Genomic DNA, 24,381 nt, shown 5'->3' with positions numbered 1-24,381 from the left:
AAGGTTGAAACTTAATAATAGCATCTTTCATCCTACTGTAACCAATCTAAAACAAAAATTTGTATTTGTACACAAAATAGTTTTCATGTGAAATTTACTATATATTTTGAGCAAAATATCAGAAAAGATATGTTCTAAAAATTAAGGTATAATACAGTCTCCACTGATACACCCAGATATATTATGATTTTAACTTTTTTGGCATGAACCTACTTTGTCACTAAAACTGTCAAAGGTTTGTGGAAATACAAAAAAGGAAAGAAAAAATGAAAGAATGACTAACTGACCCCTGTTTGACAGTGTTCATATGTACATTACAGGATGACATATGTTAACTGACCCCTGTTTGACAGTGTTCATATGTACATTACAGGATGACACATGTTAACAATCCAAGTCTTGAACACTTGGCCAAAATGAAAGGAAAAACAAACAAACGAAATAAAGAATGAATATAATGAAAAGCCAGTTATTTTATTTTTAAATAATCACCCAACAGATGACAGCAGCATTGTAATGTCATAATTAAAGCATATTTCTTCACCTGTGTGTTGTATTAATATTGTACTCTACTAAATAATGTGTATCTGCATGGGTTCTGTTCTGGATCATTCTATGTTAGTGTTACACGTAACTTGTTGAATAGAACCAAGTAATAAAATTTATATTACTAGCAGAGTAGGTGATATTGGGAATATCATAATACTTACTGTGAATTATTAGATCAGCATACTGACTTAGAACTGAACCTCCCAAGATATTATAATGCTTAGAACTGAAAATATTGTTAACAAAGGTTCAAAATGATGAAACAAAATAGCTTAATTATAAGTAATATAGTTTGAACATTTTATTTAATAAGCTGTGCTCATTACTAAATAGACTTTTTTCTTCTGATCTACATAAAGTAGCTTGTGCTGATAACAAGTTAATAATAATTTCTTATAACCTTTGCAACACAAATATAAACAAACAAATATTGTGCAAAATTAATTACCTGACAAATGGGTGTTGTACAGACATTACTACTGGCTAATGTTGTGCCATTTTGAAACCATTATCTACTTTGATCTGATGAACCATTAAAGAGGCACGTCAAAATAATAAGATGCAGTAAGCACCCACAATACGTTAACAGCAAACAGTTGGAAGAATCTGCTGCCATAAAGGATTTATCAAATAATACAATTAACTGTTACTCTTATGATGCACTGTACTGAAAAAGTTCGACTTCCTGATAAATAGTTTATGTAACTTTATGAATAAAAATTAACAAAATAAAAGGCTTAATCCAACAACTTCATTAAGTTGTTTTGATTCAGTATTTGGCAAAATATTTGTCTAGAAACTGTATAATCCTGAATGTGAAAATTTTATTTTGGACATAAATTCAACTACATAATTTTATTTGTCACCTCTTTAAAACAAGTCTTAACACCAATTCATGTTTATATTTTAGTATCAGCCTAAGAACTTCTATTTACCTTCGTCGTCGCTGCTATCATCTGAAGAGCTGAAATCATCTTCATAATAAGTGTTCGAGTCTGAGGTGCTGAAACCATCACCATCCACAGGTTGTTTCTGAATCCGCTTTAACATGCATGCCTAGATAAAGATTAATTATAAGTATTTAACAGATTTGAGTCACTTTACAAATATAAATTAACAAGACATTTCTGAACAGCTTCATTCACAATTTTTTCTTTTCAATCTGTAATGAGTTAGTCCATATCAGTTTATTATATAAATGTAAACTAGAAAAAAGAAACCATTAATATTAAATTTGAAACCTTAGTATTGTTGCTATTGACAAAAGTATGATATTTTCAATACAATTGGTACCTCATTGGTACAAGGCTAAACCAGCAATTCAGAGGCCTACAGGGTTCAGATATTAGCCATCCATTACTGATTAGATTGAAGGCAGTCAGTTAGTGCCTGCTGTTATAAACGTTTTAAAACAAATAAGTGTCACTCTTATAATGCACTCATAACTGATAGTGCAATGTATTTAATGGCACTGCACTGAAAAACATGGACTTTCTGATCCAAGAGTCCATCCCAATAAACACTGTACTATATGTAGCCCATGGCTGACAAAGTGCATCACAGCTGATGTAATTAGAATAAGTTATGAAATGTTAAATATTTTCCAATTAAGTTGAAAAATTAACTGAAACTTTGGTGCAAATAATTAATCCAGCAGTAGCACAATGCTTACTCCTTAAATGGTTATACTTTTAGGCCTAATCATACCTTTCTTACATAATTATAGCACAGCTCTATAAAGAAATACACATAAAAAAAATACTGGGAAACTAACAGATGCAGGCACCAATCAGTAACAATTTTAGTTCTATATGCACAAGTCAACAATGAAGGTTTCTTTAATGATTACTTTCACATACTTCTGCACATAAGAAAAAAATTTTTAATATTCACACAATATAGAAATAAATATTTTGCAACTCTCCCCTCACCAACATCAGAGAAAGACTGAAGATGGTATATCCTATTACAGTTTTTGCAGCACATTTTATTTCTCATATACCACAAGTTATAAAAGTTGTGGAAAATGATAAAGTAGATGGTCTTTACCTTTCGATAGTTCACAGAGGCTATGCTAAAAAGCAAGTTAATCAGGTTAAGGTTTGAGGTTAACTTGTGAACTCGTTGCCTAGCGGTTAAGTACTTCGTCAGATCTTGCGCTAGTAGTGGCTGAGTTGGTTGAGACAAAAATGAAGTTGGCTGCTCTTCTGCAATTCCTGTTTCCACCTGCAGATCTGCCAAAAGGTTTGTCATAAGAGTCACGGCTTGTGAAGCTTGTGCAACAAACAACACGCCAAAACCTTGTTGACTAGAGGATACAAGAAATATAAATGAGTAAAACATTGTTTTATTTTCACATTGAAATAATTATTTACTACTATTTTCACATAAATACAACTTTTTTTTTAAACAAGGATCAAAATATTGTCAAGTACAGGTTTTAAAGAAGCACAGTTCATTAAACAAGTCTTTCAAATCCAATTCCTTTTGCTTCCTTCACATCTTTTAGTTTGTTGTTTTTAACTTTAACATTAATTACTTTCACCGCCTCCACCAGGAGAACGAGACATACTGAGCCTATACCACAGTATAAACGAAACTATCAAAAACTAAAAATGCAATAACAAATGATGAATATTCATATCTTCAAACAGGAAATAAACATCTTATCAAGATATCATACAAATACTACTAAAATAAACAACACTTAACACTTTTTTTTTTAAATAACACTTACAAGAAATCTTATTAGAAATAATTAAGCTTCAAAACAGATATTTTAACTTTCTATAGTACAGGGTCAAAGTGCACACCACAACCCCCCTTTTTAAATACACACACACACACACCAGTTACATTCCAAAACTTTATTACCAACGTATGCCAATAAACTCGGCATCAAATCACTCACAATTCTCCCTTTTAGATTGTATAACTTAAATAATGTAACTCCTACAGTGCCAAGTTAGTTAGAAACAAATTATAAATAATTATATGGTCAAATACATAATTTAAGCTCCATGTATCATCTTGATTTGCTCAGATAAAGAAAAGTTGCCAAATCCAGGAAGGCAGTTCCACTTTTTAGAAAATTTAACCAAATCACGCCTACCTGTATGATATATATGCTTATAATCAATAGAAAGAGCTTATTCTAATACAAAAGAACCTTAAGTTCATTTAGTTTTGGCAGGCAAAGACAGTAATTCATTGGAAAAACTTGATGTGTGTTAATTCATTGTTAGGATGAGTAATAAGATTTGATTAATCCTATAATAAAAGGTAGATGAAAGTGTTTCTAAAATTCTTTAAACAGTTCCATTCCAAGTTTAATTTGTCTCCTTTATTATCAATGTATAGAAAAACATTTGATTTGATTTAGGTCAAGCTTTCATTTCTTAATTTCCAAAGGAAATATTTAAATAACATTTTTTAATCTCCCTTGTGTGTGTAGCATGACATTTGCTCAGACTTGCCATCTTCTCTGTCTTTTTCATTAACCAACAGAGTTTGATTTTACCAAAATGATGTAACACAAAACCATGTTCTCAGTAGAGATTTTGTAGTTATTTTGCACATGCATCTGAAGATGTTATCGCTGAATATGGAAATTTTAAAGCACTTGTGCCTCAGTTAGAAACCAAGTTAACTACAATAGTTACAGGATATTGTTCTGTGCATGTTGTTATTGTGCATTCTAGGCCAACAGCAATAATAAGAGACCAAACATAATATTAATTTATGCTCATTTTTTTTATTGTTATAAACATAACATAAATGTAAAAATTAAAAACCTATGAGACTAGATAAGTTTAAACTGAAAAATGTAAAATAATTATACAAAATGTCTCTACAATGTACACTCATGCTTGCCACGTAGCTTACAACTTGTATTATGTAATTATTAGTTAACGTACGGTTCAGTAACAATAGGATTAGGTTTAAAACACATGTCAACTGTTGCTATGTCGAATAAGTAGTTTTGTTACAATCTAAAAAAAAAAGAAAAAAAAAGAGAAAAGAGAAGTAATTTGAACTTATTTCATATTAAAATATAAATAGGGCAACAATGAGTTATAAATTATAATTTAAAATATAGGAAAAACAACATTTACCATATGCATTACACAACGAAATTATTAAACATTTAAAAATGACTATGTGGTTTGCTATTTGGTAATTTGAGCTACCATACTCAGGAGCAAAAATCTATGTAAACAGCAGCTTTTTGCACAAGAATTCTCAGACTTGCTGCAATTTACTGTGGTGATGTGAAAAACTTATTAATTTAGCAGGTTTTAGTGGTTGTGCTAAGGAAATTTGAAAACTGCTAGATGAAAAAAGAACATTTAATCGTCACCTGAAGATATCCCTTCTACTTGTGACTAGTTAAAGCCTGTGTGACATATTCACAGACGACATTTATTTAAACAAAAACATCAAGTATTTGTACCAATCTGATTTTAATGTACAACAGTAAAAACTCAAATTTAAAAAAAAAAATACATTTTACTACATTAAAAGCCATGAATACCTTCATTAGTTACCTAGTAGTTGCAAAGTATTCAAGCCCCATCTCAAGGGAATTGATCTACTTATAGCATACTTTGAAAGCCAGATATAAATTGTAATGCTTTTGAGGTATTCTATTTTAGTGATTAATAGATCTGTTTTTGCTCTGAAATGCATATTTATAAGCTATGTGAATTACATTTTGGACACCCAACATACCAAGAAAAAAGTGTTAAGTCTCTTGATTTTTTTTATGGATATTTATTCTTAGCAATGAAAATTATCTTTGACTCTAAAAAACAAACTGTATATTCACAAAATTTTTTTTAAAAGAAACCCTTTTAAAACACTATTAAAAAGTTTACCAAATTTTATGAAGATATGCTTATCAAGTTCATACCTGATTTCTCTACAGAAAGAGTTAATTTCTCACCATAACTTACATTTTCATCATATTTTGTTTAGGTAAAGGAGGTTCTTTGGGTTTGGATCCAGAAGATGGGTCAGATGCTCCTTTACTCTTAGAGGATCCCTCTCTTCCTTTATCACTTGGGTTCAGAGGGTAAAGATTCAACATGTTCTGGAGGCCTGTCAGCAGAAGCCATGAGCCCCCAAGATGCAAATTTTGTAAGTTCTATTCATACCAATATCAGAAAATTATAAATTAGTCACCTAACATAAATAATTAAGTCAGATAAAAAAGTAATAAATATTCTTATTACTCCACAAACTATCTAAAAACTAATACAAACAATTTAATTTTCTCAGTATATTACATTGTAATAAATGTATTATGATAAAGCCACTTACATGACCTCCTGCCCTTGCAGAAGAATGAATTACAGCTGATACTGTATTGTAGGTTTCTAGCTAAAGAGTAAAGAAACAATAAAATAGTATAGCAAATGATACAGTTTTAAAAGTAATGTTGAAAACCACTGTACATCTTGTTATCTCAAGTTTAAATATTTAGACAGATCTTAATTGCATAGTAGAACAATATGGTTAAATTATTAAACCATTACATAATAATATAACAGAACATGCGATAAACTTCACTAGAAACGTTCTTAATAAATCAAATATTTAAATGTGGAAGTTTTCTGACAAAAAGAATCCCACTTTTAAATTATGTATATAACAATCAATTAAATGAATGAAAAATTATAAAAAAATTTGGAACATATTTTAACCCCTTCTCTGATTTGCTAAAGATATACTTCAATGCCCTTTACATTTAAAAAAAATATTTGCTCTAGTTAAGTAGAGTAAATCACTTGCTGTTTTTCAATTATTTGTTGCTAAGTATTGCCATGTTATTATGTATTACATATTATGTATTACAACCAGTGCTTGCTAGGTGTCATTAGAAATTGTAATTTATATTAGATTTATTCTGAATTACATATCACACGTACCAGATAGAAACATTTCTACACTATAGTTTCATTAAAAATATAAAATTAATCAGAGATTTGGATTTACTGTTTTTAAAGCAGTCCTGCCTTTTGATTTTGTTTAATTAACTTTATCAGTATTAATTTTCTCTAAAATATATATTAGTTTGTTATAACCTAACAACAAGCCTTAACAAAAATTACTAAATAATAAATAAAAAATGATGCACTAATTAAAAAGATCTCAAGGTACCAACAGTAATGGTACCCTTGGTTTTGGAGGTGAATGAAGAAGTAAGACCCACGTTGAGGTGGGGATACACTATATATATAAATTGCAACACTTATTTAAAAAACAAAACATTAACAAAAAAACCCTAACCTGACAGTAGTTAAAAGAAAAACATCACAAATGTCCAACCAAGTTGGTGAAAGTCTTTAAAACTGAAAATTGAACTGATGACTCATTTTTCTACCTATTGATATAAACTTTATATCTTTCAAAAAAAAAAAAAAAGATTAACCCTTTCAAAACATTAAGAGATTATCACTCATAAGAAAGAGACATGGCAAAAATCAAACACTTTTGCAGTCTGGTGAAAACTAAATAGGAAACTATAAAAGTTGGCTACAAAAAAAGTTGCACTCACACTGGTTTTTACAATTGAAACAACACAGTTATCACTCTCTTCATCCTTGTGGGCACCAATTCCTTTAGTAGGTGGGTTCCCAGATATCATGAGAATACTAGAAGCTGTAGCTACAGCAATTGATGTATACAGACAGCTAAGAGCAATGGTGGTTAACTTCTGTAATCTTTCTTCTGTAAGGGGCTCTAGGACTTGCAAGTTCAGAGCTTTGCCAACTATAGTTATGTCATTCATCACAGTTCTGTACCTGGGAAATGGGAAGAATGGTAATAACTTTCTTCATTAAGTTAAAGTAATGGAAAAAAATTCACTTTAAAGAGAATTATCCAAGTACATTAAAACTTCACTTGAAAATGACACATAAATCAGAAAACTACTACAATTAAAAAGTTTACATTATACATGTATTAACCATTGACCACTAAGAACTGTAATTCCAGTAAAAATTAAAATATTTATCCGAGTTTTGGTATGAGTAAATATCATCTTCAAATATCACATCACGGATTTATGAAAAAAGATTATGAAAGTATTCATTGCATAAAGAAATCATGCATATACCCCAGTATTTACAAAATGGGCTTGTACCCACCTGTTATTGATTTAGGTACAAATGAAAACAATGTTTTAAATTATCCTTTTTACATTTCCTCATGTCTCACAAAAGTGAAAATATCAATTTTTATTTATAACAGTACTTCAATAACACTTCAATGAGCTACAAAAACCCATAAAATCTAGTATCTAATAGTCAGGTAAAACACAACATGTCCCCCCAATGTTTTTTTGGTTTTTTTCAAGTCAAACAAAAACAAATTGATGCATTAATACCAATACATCCTCAGTGGATTTACAATGATAAAATCAGGGTTTTATTCCTATTGGTGGACACAGCAGACAGCCCAATGTGGCTAAGCTCCATGAACACACACACACTACCAATATCTAAGGGAAATGAAAAAAACCAACAAAATTCCACTCCTAGTAGACGACAAAATTCACAGTTTATAAATATAATCATTTGTCAGTGGATCATCCAGTTTTTAAATTTAAATTCAATACACCACAATAGGATTTATACATTGTGCTGCTGCTTCCTTTCCACAATTACACAATCTTTCCAAGGACCACCTGAATGGAGCCTCATTCCACAGATTTACAGCTGCTGATATAAAAAAACCCACCTATTTAAAATTAATACTAGATCCATATCAATGTGGACACACATGTATATTTTAGTACATGTATGTGTCAAGCATTTAATAGCATATGAACTTCACAACAAGGTGAGAAACAAACTGAACAGGGATTAAAAAAGCAGATATTCTGAAGAGTATATGAGAGAGACTTACGAGCTACTAACAAGCAACGCTCCAGCTACGCATGAAGGGACTCCAAGTCCTTTTCCTGCTAGTGTGTCATTCAACTGAGAAACGTAATGATATACAGATGGGAGGGCCAAACAGGTTTCTAATAATATATCTCCTCCATTTAATTGTTGTAGGCTAACTGTGTTCTTAGCAAAAAGCAGAGCCTGAAATGTAGTAAATAAACAATTTATACACAGAAAATGACTTCTGCATTTCGAACAAGCTTCAATTTCACGCTTACACACTGTTTCCAATGTACAGAGGTTGAGTACATTATAATTATTTTGAAGCCTAACCATTACATTCCATGTGTCTGACACAAGCACTTAACATGAACTATGAGCATTGTGCACATCAGTCAGTATCAAATAAACTATTCAACTAAATGAAATTATAACTAAATTTACTAATGTCACAAAACCAAAGTGAAATGAAGGTTTCAGCATTACTATTTTCAATTACTCACACTATGCAAGTAATCACAACATTTTTATGAGTTCTCATTATTAATTTTATTAATTCATGTTTGATGAGCTTAATTAGTGACAAATGGAAAAAAAAATCGCTTAATCCAAATTAATGTTTCAGATTATTACTGTTCAAGTATTCCAACTATACAAGCCTCATACAAGAATAAGTGATTTACAGAATGTCTCCAGTTAACGATCCTGATAAATTGATAAATTACATATTCCAGCTCTAGTCATGTCTTGTAATGCTCACTCTGATGACCAAAGATCTTGATGATAGCCCTGAAGCACTGTCCATTGCAAGAGACTCTGGAAAAAGGATTTTACGTTAAAGGCACACACTCATCTTTATATATTTTACATAATTCATCTAACATACAAGGATGATAGTTTCCTAGCACCTGTTTCAACATTTCACAAACATCCATATGCACTGTTGTTTTCAGCTTCGCTGGTATGTCTTAATGTGAAATAGCACAAAAACTCATTTCATTCTCCAGTTGCTTATGGTATGCAATGTTTCAACACATTTTGTAGAAGCAACCTGTACCCCCTTTTCAGACAGAGATCCTTCTCCATTATGTTCTACAATATTGCCACTGATCTTTGTGTTACAAGATATTGCAGTTTGATTATTATGGCAGGACTAGAACTTGTTGCAAGTCTCTTTTTGGATAGCCCTGGCAACCAAAGATGATCCACATTCCTTTGTTTTCCATAGTCATTAAGTAAAAAGAGATGCACTTCCCTATTCTGAAAATTCTAAATACCTTATCTGCTTACATCTTATGAACTAAGCATATGAATATTTTATGTTGGAAAGGGATGTTACATACACTTCCCAAAGGTGATCACATGACCAACAAAATGACAAACATTGTCAAAAGATAGTTTAAAACACCTCATTCCTCTGTAACTTCATATTGTCTGCAGCTCTCACATGATTTGTATTTTCAAAGTTATTTTACTATGTTGTACTCAACCTTCTGTAGTTTAAAAAATAAAAGTTTTTATCATCATAACTTATTTCCCTAAAATATATTACATGAAAGCTTCAGATAAGTTTGTTACAGGTACATTTAACACAAAGAATCATTAAATGCATTTTATAATGACACAAATTAGCACTTAATACTTTTATATCTTTATTCTGTTAACAATAGTTCTAAATGAGAACAAGATATACTTGTTAATAGAAATGGTCACCTATCTTTCAAGTTGCAAGGCTTCTTGAATTATGGTTTATCAATAAAGGAAGATTTGAAATACAAACAGATGATAAACTGACTAATTTTAAAAGCCTAAGTACCAAAGTGCAGAACAATTAGCTTCTAAACATGCTTTATTAGTTTCTGTACTTCAGTCAAGTTGAGAATACTAATAATATTGAATGTATTAAGTTTAAGTTAAGGGTTCACAACTTAGTGTTGATTTATAATTCTTAAGCACCAAAAGAGTTTTTACACTTTTTAATAGTGTGAACTCTTCTAAAAAAATTAGTTTTTTGCTTTTAGTTTGAGGCAGTATACATGATCCTACAATAATAATGAGCAGTCCTTGGACTTAAAGTTCTGGAAGACAGAGACTGAAAGAGTCAGAGTACTTAGTGTACTCTGTTTGTTTGTTTAAACAATATGTAGTAGAACTTCAGCTACTGTTATTGCTAAATATGAACTAGAGAAAAAGGAAACCTTAGTTTCTTCTCCTTGGTCTGGAAGCTGAATAACAGTGCTCTCACTATCCTGCTCTAAGATTCCAGTCCCAAGAGTTTTTCTTTCACCTGGTATTTCAAGTAGTGGGGTCATCAGTTGCTCCAAAATGCTTGAATTTTGATCCAATCTGTGAGGTTTACTCTCTCTTCCATCTTCTTTGTAGAACTCTGTAAAAAACCAAAAAAAACCAACAAAGGCTGGATGTTAATATTCTGTTTCTAATATTGTGGTAAATAGGTAAAATAAAAACAATCTGAATGTACAAGTAAGTAAAAAGTTATTCTGTGCGTGTATATAATAATATTGTCTTCCATTAACTATTAAGGGAGAAAAGTGTATCAAAACTAGATTTATAAGCCAACCCTTTTATGCTGCATACATACAAAAAAAGCTGATTTGTAAATACACTAATTACGAGAAAGTTTTTCCTCAAAAGTGCCAATTTGTTTATGTTGGTCATGGTTACTGCCATTGTTGTAAGTTTGATACACACTACAAGCAACTAGACAGTTTCTACCAGTACATACATATATTCCGTTATCTAGTTGTTTTTTTAAATAGTATTAACTTAACCTTAACACATACTTCAGTATCTGGTAATAGAGATTTCTGATACAAGTTAGGCTAATCCACGTTACAACCACACAATAAACATGCTACTCCTAAAGAGTTCTTCATTTGATTTTTAAATGACAACACTTTAAATTTTAAACCAATATATCTTGATCACAAATCACGTTTCTTCATTTTCATCCCTTTTAAATCATCGTTTGTCATCATAACTTGTTTTCCTAAAATATAATCATTACATTACTTTGTTTTCTAATGTCGTTAAGTAAAACACAAATGTCCTCCTCCTGGAAATATATGAGTATGGTGACAACTACTTTCACAGAACTGTGAACATAAAGATAGACGTTAGAAGCTTGCAGAGATTAAACAAAAAATTTTTCAATGCTTTCAAATTCTGTCTTACCTCATGAATTTCATTGCATATTTTTCTTAAAATAATTTCTGTATTTACTAGTTTATTAATTTTGATTAACTTGAAAACTTTGCTTAAGCATTCTGCTTTCAATTTTTTTCTTTTAAAACATTGTAAATCATGTATACACACAATACAACAAATTCATCACTGACAAAAAAACATCATGAAACACTTATTAAAAACTTTCAACAAAAAGATATCGGAACATAATAAAATCTGTTTTGTTTAGAAGGAGGCTTAAATTCATAATTCTATATACTGTAGGTTTTTTTTTTGTTAAAAGTGTAATCTGTTTTAAGTAAAAGTTCAGAGCAGATATGTGTCATTAATATTATTTCACACTCAAATTACTATCTGCATTTAATAGAAAATGCATGTGTGCAAGGTTTCAAAAACTAATTACCAACACTGAAGAAATTCATTAACCCTTCAGCAATGGGTCACGGGTCAAAGGTCATGCCATCGTGTTTGTTGACTTGCATTCAAAATTTTATTGAACTACTATCTAATGAATTTATATCAATAACTTTGGAATCAAATTGTAGATTATAATTCAAACTTGATTATTTATGAGTTAATTTCTTAATGTAAAAGTAAATACTGAAAGAACACACCCAACTATAGATCTTAGTTAGTCACAGGGTATGTTGAATGCAGCACTGTTTAAAACTAGATGCTAGAATATTAAATAAGAACCCCATACCTTTTCATTTTGCTGAGATGTACTGAATTAAACACACACCCATTTATATTTTTGGAAGCAAATCCTTATATACACTTATTTCGATATGCGACATGTGAATAACCAATCAACAGCTTAGAATGTGTCTAGTGATTTTCTCAGCTACTTTAATCTGTGAAAAAGCTACCATGTTCTTTCAAACAAAAATCTCAAGAAGGTAGTTTGCTCAAAGTTTCATATTTTTTAAATATAAATACATTTTAGTTACTAAACTTAATAAATTATAGTGGAATTCTATGCTATCAGTATAGTTATTTATGATTTTTTGGTTATTCAACTGTGTGTGTGTGTGATCTTCCAAGTGCAACAATTTAAAAGCTTGGTAATCCACATCCAGCAACAACTGAGTACAGAGCCGTAGCAAGAAGAGATAGTTGTTTGCTTTACTTCTTGATTTATTGTTTGAGATGTTAAGAAAAATGTTTTAAAATGTTTTATAATTTATTTCTAAATAATAATAATCTATATATACAAAATACTGGTCCACTAAAACACAACCAAGACAGGGAAGACTAGAGGCCAGTTTTATATTACTGAATATGTATCATGAGTGCATGTGCACCACATCAATGCTAGTTACATAATGTTAGCTAGGTATGACTGGAAGGTAAATATAATAAGATGTAAATGTATAGCATTACTAGACTTAAGCTACTAAGACAAAATGTTTGTATTTTTGTGTTATAATATGTAGTCATTCTAGTATGAAAAGCATAATTTATATATATATATATATATATTTTGTTTTTAATGATGGTTACAAGGTTGGTTAAGTGGCAGACCCCACATGGTTAGAATATAGAAAATAATGTATAAAGTCTTACTGAAAACAAATGTTTGAAATGTATATAGGAGGTTTTAGAGATTATGCAAATAATATTTAAGATTTTTGGGATGAAGAATAGTTTTTCAATCATGACATGAAATCACTTTGCACTCAGACTAGTGACAAAAGGACCATCTTCACAAGCACATCTTCAGTAAAAATATTTCACTAAAAGTCAACCAACTTTTGAGATACACATGCTGTATCAAAAGCTATAGTGCAAATACTTAACACATGTAAATAAACTCTTATATTAAGTCTGTAGTGAAAGGGTTAAAATAAATTTAAAAAAATAAAATTTATTTCCATAAGATGAGTTTTTTAATACAAGTCTTAAAAATTTGTTTATCAGTTTAATGCTTTAAAGTTCTCAAACAAACTTCATTTTATATGATTAAAAAGGTTTTACAAATTACTAAGAAATTAACAAAATACAACACTGGAATCACAACTTTAGAAACCAAAATTCTTACCATGACCAGGTGCTTTTTGTAATAAAAATTCTGAAGGTATTTTTGCAGATTTCAACATTGTAGTCAAGGTCATAACATCTGCACGTTGAAGTGTGCTATCATTTTTGCAAAAACATCGAATCAGGTTCATGACCTGCTTCTAGTAGAGAAATGTGATGAAAAAAAAAAAAAAAACTCTTATTACTTGTAACAAATTAACGTATGCTCAAAATTTGTATACCTTTTCCTGACTGACTTAATGACTTAAGTTCATATGAGATATTTGGAACAGCATATAAATGTATGCCTTTATCAGATCTTAAAACATTTTCTCATCACTTTTAAATTTTAATATACATGTATTTTCCAACAAGTGGGTGCTTTCAATATTGTAAGAATTTCATTATTTACTGAAAGATACATTCAAACTGATGAAGAACTAAATAATTCAATTAACAATACAAACAAACAAGATCATCTGCACATGCTAGCTTACTTGAAGCAGACAACTTTGTTCTGTATATGTCTGTAGCTTCTGGAGAAAATACTGCAAGAGGACCTTACATGCTTGCCCTGTGGCTGGTACCTGGCTTCTCTTAACTAAAGATATAAAAAATTAAGATTTATTAACACTGACACAACTAAGTAAAAATCATGTGTTTTACTACTTTACTTCCCATTAATTTTCTTTATATTCAGCCTTTTCACAACTGGATACATATTTAAAAAAAGGTACCATGGCCCAAGGTTTTATCCCAGTGTGGAAATATCCATATTATGTTATTACATACACCTACTAAATTGTACCTAATCCAATGACTGTCATACAAGTGTTTCTTACTGTACTAAATTTCAAAAAGGTTTTAAAACAAACACAAATGTACAAAGTGTTAAACTTTGAACTGAAAGACAGTTTTTTTTTTTAAACTTTTGGGCATGTAAATATTACACACTGTATAAATTAAATTTATTGTAGAGTATCCTCTATCTGCAGGATTCTTTTTGTACATATATACAAACTATTCTGAAATATAACAATAATCATTCACAAATATACAATTCACATGTACCTTCAATAGATTTAAGGAAATGAAATGATTTAAGTGTGGAAAATCTAGCAATAACACTGAGTTTAACATGTTGTAATGTACATGACACTTACTTTCTGCAGCATTAACACTGATGTAGTGGGCACAGAGAGCAGCATATGGTGCATAAAAGGTTTCTGTTTCTTCTTCATGATTCAGTAATTTCTCTTTACTGAAGATAAAATGTAAACAGTAACCCTACTTGTATTAAAAGAAATGTCAAAGACAAAGTAAATACAGTCTTGTTTTATTTGATAACACTATGTAACAACATTTTTACTTTATTGTTCCTGGGCAGAAAATGTAATTTCCAAATTGCTTATGCCTAAAGTAAATGGAAAAAAAACAATTTTTCTCTTCAAACTTTGATTTTGTGACCTGGGTAATGAAATTTTCAAATTTACTCATTTTCCTGAACATTCCAGGTAGATTCCGTGCTGAGTAGCTGGATAGAGAATTTTCTGAAATTTACAATAATTTTTTTTAGGATTTTGTAGAACTTGCTATCCATCTCTTCCCTTGGCTCATTTGGTGCACCTCAAAAAGAATACAACAGCATCAAGACCTTGCTCGAAGCTTTGAAGTATGATGAGTATAGCTGAGAGGTTATTGGAGACTTCAAAATGGTTGCATTCCTGATGGGTCTCCAAGGATGCTTTACCAAGTATCCCTGTTACCTTTATCTTTGGGACAGCAGGGATACTGCAGAGTACTACAACAGGAAGCACTGGTAGCAATGTACCAAGTTCTTTGTGGGGAGGCACAATGTCAAGTGTGAGCCACTAGTGGACCTCCAGAAGGTGGTGTTCCCACCATTACACATAAAATTGGGTCTTAAGAAACAATTTGTCACAAATCTTGATAAGGAGACTTCAAGTACCTTTGAGACTTCTTTCCTAAGCTATCTGAGGCAAAGGTCAAAGCTAGTGTCTTCACTGAATGACACGTAAAGAAGATCCTGGAATGCACAGAATTTCCCACGAAGCTCAGTAGCAAGGAGAAATGCTTGGGACAGCTTTGTCGCAGTGGTTCAGGGCTTCTTGGGCAATCACAAGGCCAAAATTTATGTGGAACTGGTTGAGGATCTGGTGAAGAACTACAGCAAAATGGGCTGTAGGATGTCCCTGAAAGTCCATATCCTTGACACTCATCTTGATAAGTTCAAGGAGAACATGGAGGTATACTCAGAGGAACAAGAACAGAGCTTCCACTGAGATATACTGGACTTTGAATGCCGCTACCAAAGAGCACATAACAAAAACATGACGGGAGACTATATTTGGGGGCTGATACGTGGAAGTGATTTACATTACAGTTGCAAATCTGGAAAAACTACTTACTTCTAAACATTTTTGTATAACTTTAATGTAAATCTTGATTCATAAGTTGTTTTATTCAGACCTTCTGTAAATAAAAATGTGCGAATTTCCCCGGTTTTACACAGAAAATAGGTTAATTTCTAAATTTCATTATCCAGGTCACAAAAGCAATTAATAAATAACATACTATACAGGAACAAAATTTGAGTTACATAGTGTAATGGTTTAAAAAAAAAAACAACTCAAAAATACTAACCAAATTAAATAAAATTACTGATATTAATGATAAATTCAATGATAAGTATTATATAACTAAATCATGAACAACTATATATATCAGGAAGTACTGAGAAATTGCACAAGTTAACATTTCTATGCTCATGGTGTACCCAAACACTGCACTAATTTCTAATGTTATCAAACTTCAGATACTTTATTAACTTTTTGCTATAAGAGAATCTCTCTGAGAAAAAGGATAATAAAAACAATTACAACAAATACTGTCACCCACATGGTTGAGAATGCCTAAAAGTATTAACCATGCAACAAAAGAGTTCCAACATAAAATTATCCATTCAGTAATAAAAATTAAGATAGCATTAAATATGATTACTAAACATGGAACAAAATCCAATCCAAAGGTTGTTACACTAACCTTTCTTATTTATTTTCTTTTAAAGCTTCTTATCTGCTTTTATCTTAAATCTAACTTTTGGAAATTGTATCGTTATTATTTGTTTTTGAATTTTGCCCAAAGCTACACGACGGCTATCTGCACTATCTATCTCTGATTTAGCCCTATAAGACTAGAGGGAAGAGAGCTTGTCATCACCACCCACTGCCAACTCGTGGGCTACACCTTTTACCAACAAATAGTGGGATTGACTATAACATTATAATGCCCCCACAGCTGAAAGGGTGAGCATGTTTGGTACGATGGGGATTCGAATCCACAACCCTCAGATTACAAATCAAATGCCTTAACCTACCATGGCCATCATGTTATTGAGCTGTCTCTTTAGGTAAGTGCAAACATCTGTTATTGTTAGTATTATTATTATAATTATCATCATAAATTCAATCTTCTCCTGAAAGAGTTAAAAAAATGACCGTTAAATGTCAAATATTTTAAACTTACATGGTTTTCATAAAAACATGCATACACTATCTACAATGTATGCAAGTTTAAAACTCCATTGGACCTATTGACAATAGTTAAAATTATTTTATTCTATAGACAATAATTAAAGAAACCAAACCTTATCCCTCCCCAACGCTTTTCCATTGGACCTAAATCACTGCCAAGTTGTTTTTCCAAATTTGTGAACTTTACAATGTACATACACATTTATGGAAATTAAGTTTAAAACGCTAAGGTAAAACTGCCCATAATCAGTTGTTTGAGAAATATCACAGTATCATGTTCCATGGATTTATATCTCAACCAATATCTTCAATACAAAAAAACATTTTTATTTCAAATCATTGTAAAGGAGCAGTTTTAACCTTAAGTATTGAATTTCTCAAGATTTAATTACAACTGATGAAACCTCTTTTGGCATGCTGTATTATCCTATTCTTTTTATTGTGCTAGAACAAAAGCTGCTTAAAAGAAAAAAATAATTAAATCTAACCTACTGTATTTAATTCTAGACTATGTGATATAAAGTTAGTTTCTTTACACTTTCAATAACACATTTTTTTTAACGTTTTGTATTCTTAAGCTCAATGGAATGTGAGAGCCAACTTCAAAACCTTCATTCTGAATAGTTACACATGTATCACAAAAATTTATTTACAGTTTTCTAAAATAAGAAGTTACTCATTTCTGCCTTGTCATTTTAATCTGTATGTGCACTTTTCAAAAGTAAACTGTGCCAAGTTCTCAACACATGCAAAGATTACATCACATCTCTGGTAGACAACAAATCTGCTCTCTGCCCTCAAACAGAATAGTTACACACCAGAAACAATCACAAGAACAGTATCAAGGAACAGGGCATGAAGATTACAAAAAAAACTGGCTACCTATGCCTAAATATTTCCACTAGAATGAAGAAACAAATTAAAACACAAGTTTATTGTAATGTTTCAACTGAAGTACTGTTCTCATTTGGAAACCAAAATGTAAATACAAACAGAATTAAAAGAAAATTTGTTCAGAGTTAGAAACTTATTTTTATCAAAATAGTTGGAATAGAATTCTTTTTGTGATTTTGTTTAAAATACAAGTCCTGTTTACGTTGAACTGCAACAGGCAAAATGTTTTAAAAAGTTTAACGTATATTTGATTCAAAGAACTGATACAATGAAATACCAGAATACATACATAAAACTTCTCACTATAATATTAAATAACTATTATATTGTGAACTGAAAGACTACTAATGCATCAATACTTGCCTCTAAAAAATTGTTATAATAAAAATTAATGTAAAGTCCATTGTGTACTTTGTTAAACAACACTTCCACGTATACTTGGTTTTAGAATTAAAAGACATCACTAAACATGGCCTGCATCTAAAAACTATGGCTATTAGTTCTGAAATGAAAGTTTATCTTCAAGCAATCTGATATGGTGTGATGTCACCACTGACTGAGTTTATACAGATGAACATTATAATAAAACGATGGTTAGTTTGGCAATGACATATAAATTAATGTCTGAAAAATATTAAAAGTAAATTCAATCTTTAGTTACTTTGGCAACAAATGGTAACTTAGTTTACACTGGCTACCATAACTGTAGTATTTCATTCAAAACAAAGGCACTCTGAATATGAATAATTAATTTCTGTTGCATTTTTATATGAAATGGTGGCATTTATATTGTAACCACTGTTTGAAACATTGCCAAATAATTTAATGAATTATTCATGAGCAGCAATTACCATAATTAGTGTCATACAAACTAATCAAAAATGTGATTAAACTGATTGTCAACAAATAATCAACTACCTATTAAGGTTATTAATTACTAATTTTGATTATGACAACTATTCAAGTAATCATCATATGCTCTATGATTTTTTTCTATTGATGTTAAGTACTATTTGTGCTCTAATTTTAGCCTCATTAGTATTTTTGTTTTTTTACCACAAATTTAGTGAGATGTGATTTCAGGAGAAGGGGTGGGCTCATGACTTGAGAACCTCAGATTCAAATCCCCTTGCTATCAAACATGCCTGCCCTGTCTGTATTGTGGACAGACTAACAAGTTATCTGCCAATTAATTTTGAATTACAGATTAAAGGAAAAGCAACAGTCTAGTAGCACCTGCAACCAACTTCTTTTTTTAAATTTTGTTTACAAGTACCACAGTTTGAGGAACAATATGCCTGTTGATTACTGCAATACAGTCAATTAATGTGGTCAAGTAGCAAATACCATTAACACTCAGCTCTAGTGTGGAACCAAATAAAATACAATATATCTTGGGGGGGGGGGGGGGGGGGGAATATTATAGAACATGTTTATTTGGAATGTAATACTTTCATAAAATATTAGAACTGTTATGCATGAAAACACTTGTTCTTACCTTTGATATTAGACATTTCATATACAATCTTCTATGAATAAGTTCTACACAACATTAAATAATTGCACAATTGTGAACCAACAGAATTAATATTTGGGGCCAAAAAATTACATGACACTGAAGATTTTTTACAAAATTAATCCTAGTTTGCCCATACTGAGATGTGTAAAAATAGCATTTCAGATTCAAATTTTGAAGGAAAGAGGTAACTGACTGACAGCTGACCACATGTTTGAAGGAGGTTGTGTAACTGAGTGTAGGAACATAGAGGGCATGCTTAGATGTTTGATTATATTTATTAATATAGGTATAAAGATGTTTGTTTGTACTGGTTTATTTTGGGCTTGAGTTGTTGTATAAGTAAGTTTCTTTAATTTTGCATTTGTTTATGTTTGTTACTTTATTTAGTATTTGGGTTTTTTTTATGGTTATGTTGTGTTTATTTGATTTGCAGTGTTCAAGAACGTGTGAAGGTGACTTTTAGTGTTCCTTGAATCTGGTTTCCATTTTTCTACTTGTTTCTCCAATATATAAGTCATGGGAGTTATCACATTGTAATGTTCAAGGAGTCTTGACAAACCACAAGGTAAATGGTCTTTTGTTGTCCAGAGTTATTTCAAGTTGTGTGCGTGCATGTGTACTTGTATAGTTTGGGCTCACTGATCTTTGAAAGAACATTGCATTGTTGAAGAGAGCTACTAGGGAGATTCAAAAGGTAAAGGGGATGGAACATGAGAATAGGTTCAACTTTCTTAACTAGTTCTCTCTTTAAAAAATAACTGTCAAAGGTGACCTAACTGATGTCTTCAGAAATGTTAACAAATTATGAGACTGAAGCAACAGATTTTTTTTTTTTGGACTAAATTCACATGGAAGAGCAGGAGGTCAAATTAAAAATCTGGAGGGTTCAGATGTTCTCAGTTTGGTACACAATGAAATTTTGAAGGAAATTAGGAAAAAGAATTCATGAATATTTGAAGAGTAAGGGATGGATTTAGTGGTAAGTCTTATGTTCACTGAAGAAGGTAGAGGGACCAGTCGTTTATAGATCTAACCAAAGAATCACACTAATGTATTATAACACATCTCATATGGCAAACAAATATTTATTACATGTTAATACATATTAAAGAAAGTATTTAAAAGTAACAGTCACCCCACAGCATTCAAAGAGATTCCCAAGATCAAAGAAATAATCAAGCCTAAGGTTAATTTTCATTGGACTAAAGAGTTAGGAGGGGATCTTGAACAGATGTGAGAAACATTTAGGGAAAAAATAATATGCATACAAAACATACATTCCCTACGAAAAGAGACAATGGAGTAGAATAAGTCAATAGTATTTATTAAAAGTTTACAAGATCATATTAGGAATAAACATAATAAATTTAAACTTACTGGAAATAAGTTATGGATGACTATAGAGAGAGGGTTAGCTGAAGGAATTAAACAATGAAGAATTCTTTCAGTATATGATGGGCAAGCAAAAAATTAGGATGGGAATTGGACCTCTTCAAAATTATAGCAGGGAGCTGATTTCAGAAGATTACAAGATGGGAAACATTAAATTGTATGCTCTTTTCAGTTTTTATGAAGGAATATACAAGAATTCTGCTTCAAACACAGCACTTAATGTGTGGAGAAAATATTGATGTAAAAGATATCATTTTAAGTTCTGAAATTGTAAAAGTTGGAAAACCTCAAAACTGATAAATATCTGAACCAGACAGCTTTTATCCTAGAGTTTTAAAGGAACATAAAGATTTTATAGTTCACTGACCAGTGGAAGAATAGTGAATAATGTTAGTCCAATATTTAAAGGAGGCAATAAACATTGTCCAATCAGTTATAAACCACTTAGCCTTACATCAGTAACTGGAAATGTTTGGAGAGTGTGATTAAAGATACATTACAGAGTAACAGTTTGACATAGTGTAAACTAGCCAGCATGGTTTCACTAAGTGACAAGTCTTATTTAACAAACCTTCTGATGATGTTACTACAAGAGTTGGTGAAGGAAATACTATGGATTTGGTTCACCTTGATTTTCAGAAAGTGCAAGATAAGGTGTCTCACAAAAGACTTGTTACAAAATTAAACCTGTGGGTGTGGGGAAAATATTATTAAATTGTATAGAAAATTGCCTGGAGAGTAGAAAGCAGGAAGTAGTAATAAATGAAGTTTGATCTGACTGTACCAATGTTACAAGTAATGTGCCTCAGGGATCTGTGCTGGGTCATCTGCTGTTTGTGATTTATATTAATGATGTTCATTCTGGAATGACCAAGAGAATTTTCAAGTTTGCAGATGACAAAGATTTTTGGGGTTGTTAACTGTATCAGAGATACTGCAGACTTACAGGGAGATTTAAATCATTTGATGCATTGTGCCATTACATGGCAGATAATGGTTAACTCTTCAGAATGTAACGTGATGCATGCAGGTTTTCACAATTCAGATTATCATCAAAATGTAAATGGGAATACATTAAATACTGTGGTTGAAGAAAACAATCTTAGTGTTGTGATAGAAAAATAGCTTAAGTCATTTAAACAGTGTATTGTAACTAGCAATACAGCTAATAAGATTTTAGATAACATCTATAGAAACACTGAATGCAAGACAAGGGATATTATTGTTTCATTGTACAGATCACTTGTAAGGTCTCGTTGTGATTACTGTGTACAGTTTTGGAGTTCTCCCTCAAGAGGGACATTGAAGTATTAGAGAAGATTTAAAGAAAACCCACTAGTATCATACCTATGAAGGTGAGATTGTTCTACAAGGAGAAACTAAAATCTCTATTTATTTAAACTTGTTTTCTCAACAGAGGTGAAGGATCAGAAGGGATTTTATTGAGGTGTTTAAGGTTATTAAGTGTATTGATGATATAGATCCATTAAACTTTTTTTGTATTTCGTAGCAGCTGAAAACAAGAGGACAAGGTGGAATTAATTCAAATTTTAGTAGTGAAAGAATCGTCTGCAGTTTAGACAGTATTACTTTTATAATAGGATGGTTGACTTTTGGAATGAGCTTCATTCAAAGGTGGTGGAGGCAGAAAATTTAACTGAGTTGGAGAATAGATTGGATAAATACATGAGCAGTAAGGAGTGACTATAGTTAGGAGCTGGAAGGGGCACCTCTGATGGACTAAAACTTTTCTTGCCCTTTTAAAATTTTGTAAACTTAAAACTGCTAAAAACAGACAGTTCAGTCTAAAGTAAATGTAAAAGATAAAACAGTACTTTGCAACATTTACAAAATAAAAGCTTTATAACGTATAACAATCAGACTACAGGATCTCATCCTTAGTCCAACATATGGTGATGTACGTATTCTTGCCAGCTCACAAATCTCTTGAAATGTAGAGTAGAGAATTTTGCTATCTGTCTCAGGTGATATTTTACAAACAAGTTTAACCACATCAGATTAATATGCACATTTTGTACAACATTATAAAATCATACTAAATATTTCAATGTTCATTACATTTTATTATGTTTACACTTTATAGTTTTTTGGTGTTTTTTTTGCCAAGATCCAACACACTGCATTACATTCAAACACCTGTAGTTAATAAATTAGCTACTGTTACCTTTTACCAACTTCTGGTACTGAGGTTAAACCATGAGGTTCCCGTCTCGCTAAACATGCTCGCCCTTTCAGCCGTGGGGGCGTTATAATGTGATGGTCAATCCCACTATTCGTTGGTAAAAGAGTAGCCCAAGAGTTGGCAGTGGGTGGTGATGAATAGCTGCCTTCCCTCTAGTCTTACACTACTAAATTAGGGACAGCTAGCACAGATAGCCCTCGAGTAGCTTAGTGCAAAATTTAACAAACAAACAAACTAAACCATGAGAAAAAATGTTATTAATTTTAGCATGGAGCAGTGAATTATTTACTAGTAAAAATTTCTAGCATTTTGTTAAGTTATGACTAAATTAGATACAACTTATTATCATTACAAGTCATATCAAAACTAATAAGAAATATTAAACAATAATGAAATACACTTGGACCTCACACTGACACTTAAGGATTACAAAAGTTCCCAATTTAACTCGAGCTATATTACTATTACTACTTAATGATGCATTAACATATATTTTGCTCCATGTTTACTTTATCATGACCAACATGACTCTCTGCAGAATGGTTTAGAACATTAAGTTAGCAGAACCAAACCTTATATAAAGACAAGTTTACTGTCAATTTTCCACACAGATTCCAGCGATATTAGAAGTTTAATCTTTTGATCTGCCCTTATCCTGGTTTACTGGTCCAAACCAGTACAACTCATCGCCAAGTACTGAATCTAATGATAGACTGAGCTTAATATTTATTTTTAGTCATGCCAGTGGCTTGTTGGCTGTATAACTCTTTATTCTTATTATTACTTAGGCATTTCAACTCGCGAGGTTCGTATAATTTATCAATATTATTTGCCTGTTCCCGACATAGCGTAGGAACTAAAAAAGCAAAGATTTTAACGTTAGTTTTAGTACTATTACTAGTACGACTCCTAAAGTACAAACGCAAATGTGTGTGCTGGGGAGGGCTTATTTTGTGATGGTATTAATAGTCAAATACAGTTATGTACAAAAATTACAAATTTAAGCCGGCTCGTATAAACGAATTCCAGCCTAAAAATTATACCTTACATTGTACTCTTGTACAACTACGAGCACTGTATAATGCAATTAACTGTACGTATAAGTTACTACAACAGAAAATATATTTACCTATAAACAAATAATCCTTCAAT

General features: G+C 31.2%; 1 protein-coding gene across 1 annotated transcript in view; it reads right to left on the bottom strand.

Annotated features, from left to right (window-relative positions):
• poe (E3 ubiquitin-protein ligase-like protein poe) overlaps positions 1 to 24,381 on the bottom strand; it is a 107,798-nt gene that overhangs the window by 83,251 nt on the left and 166 nt on the right. The window contains 10 exon segments of the mRNA XM_076497355.1: positions 1,485 to 1,605; positions 2,599 to 2,857; positions 5,505 to 5,695; positions 5,872 to 5,931; positions 7,109 to 7,355; positions 8,461 to 8,642; positions 10,640 to 10,827; positions 13,690 to 13,828; positions 14,165 to 14,268; positions 14,831 to 14,928. Of these exon segments, the coding sequence (XP_076353470.1) occupies positions 1,485 to 1,605; positions 2,599 to 2,857; positions 5,505 to 5,695; positions 5,872 to 5,931; positions 7,109 to 7,355; positions 8,461 to 8,642; positions 10,640 to 10,827; positions 13,690 to 13,828; positions 14,165 to 14,268; positions 14,831 to 14,928 (1,589 nt within the window).

Source organism: Tachypleus tridentatus, chromosome 4 (assembly GCF_004210375.1).
Source record: "Tachypleus tridentatus isolate NWPU-2018 chromosome 4, ASM421037v1, whole genome shotgun sequence".
Lineage (NCBI taxonomy): Eukaryota > Metazoa > Arthropoda > Merostomata > Xiphosura > Limulidae > Tachypleus > Tachypleus tridentatus.
Note: the sequence above shows the minus strand (reverse complement) of the source record. Positions and strands in the feature narration are given on the sequence as shown.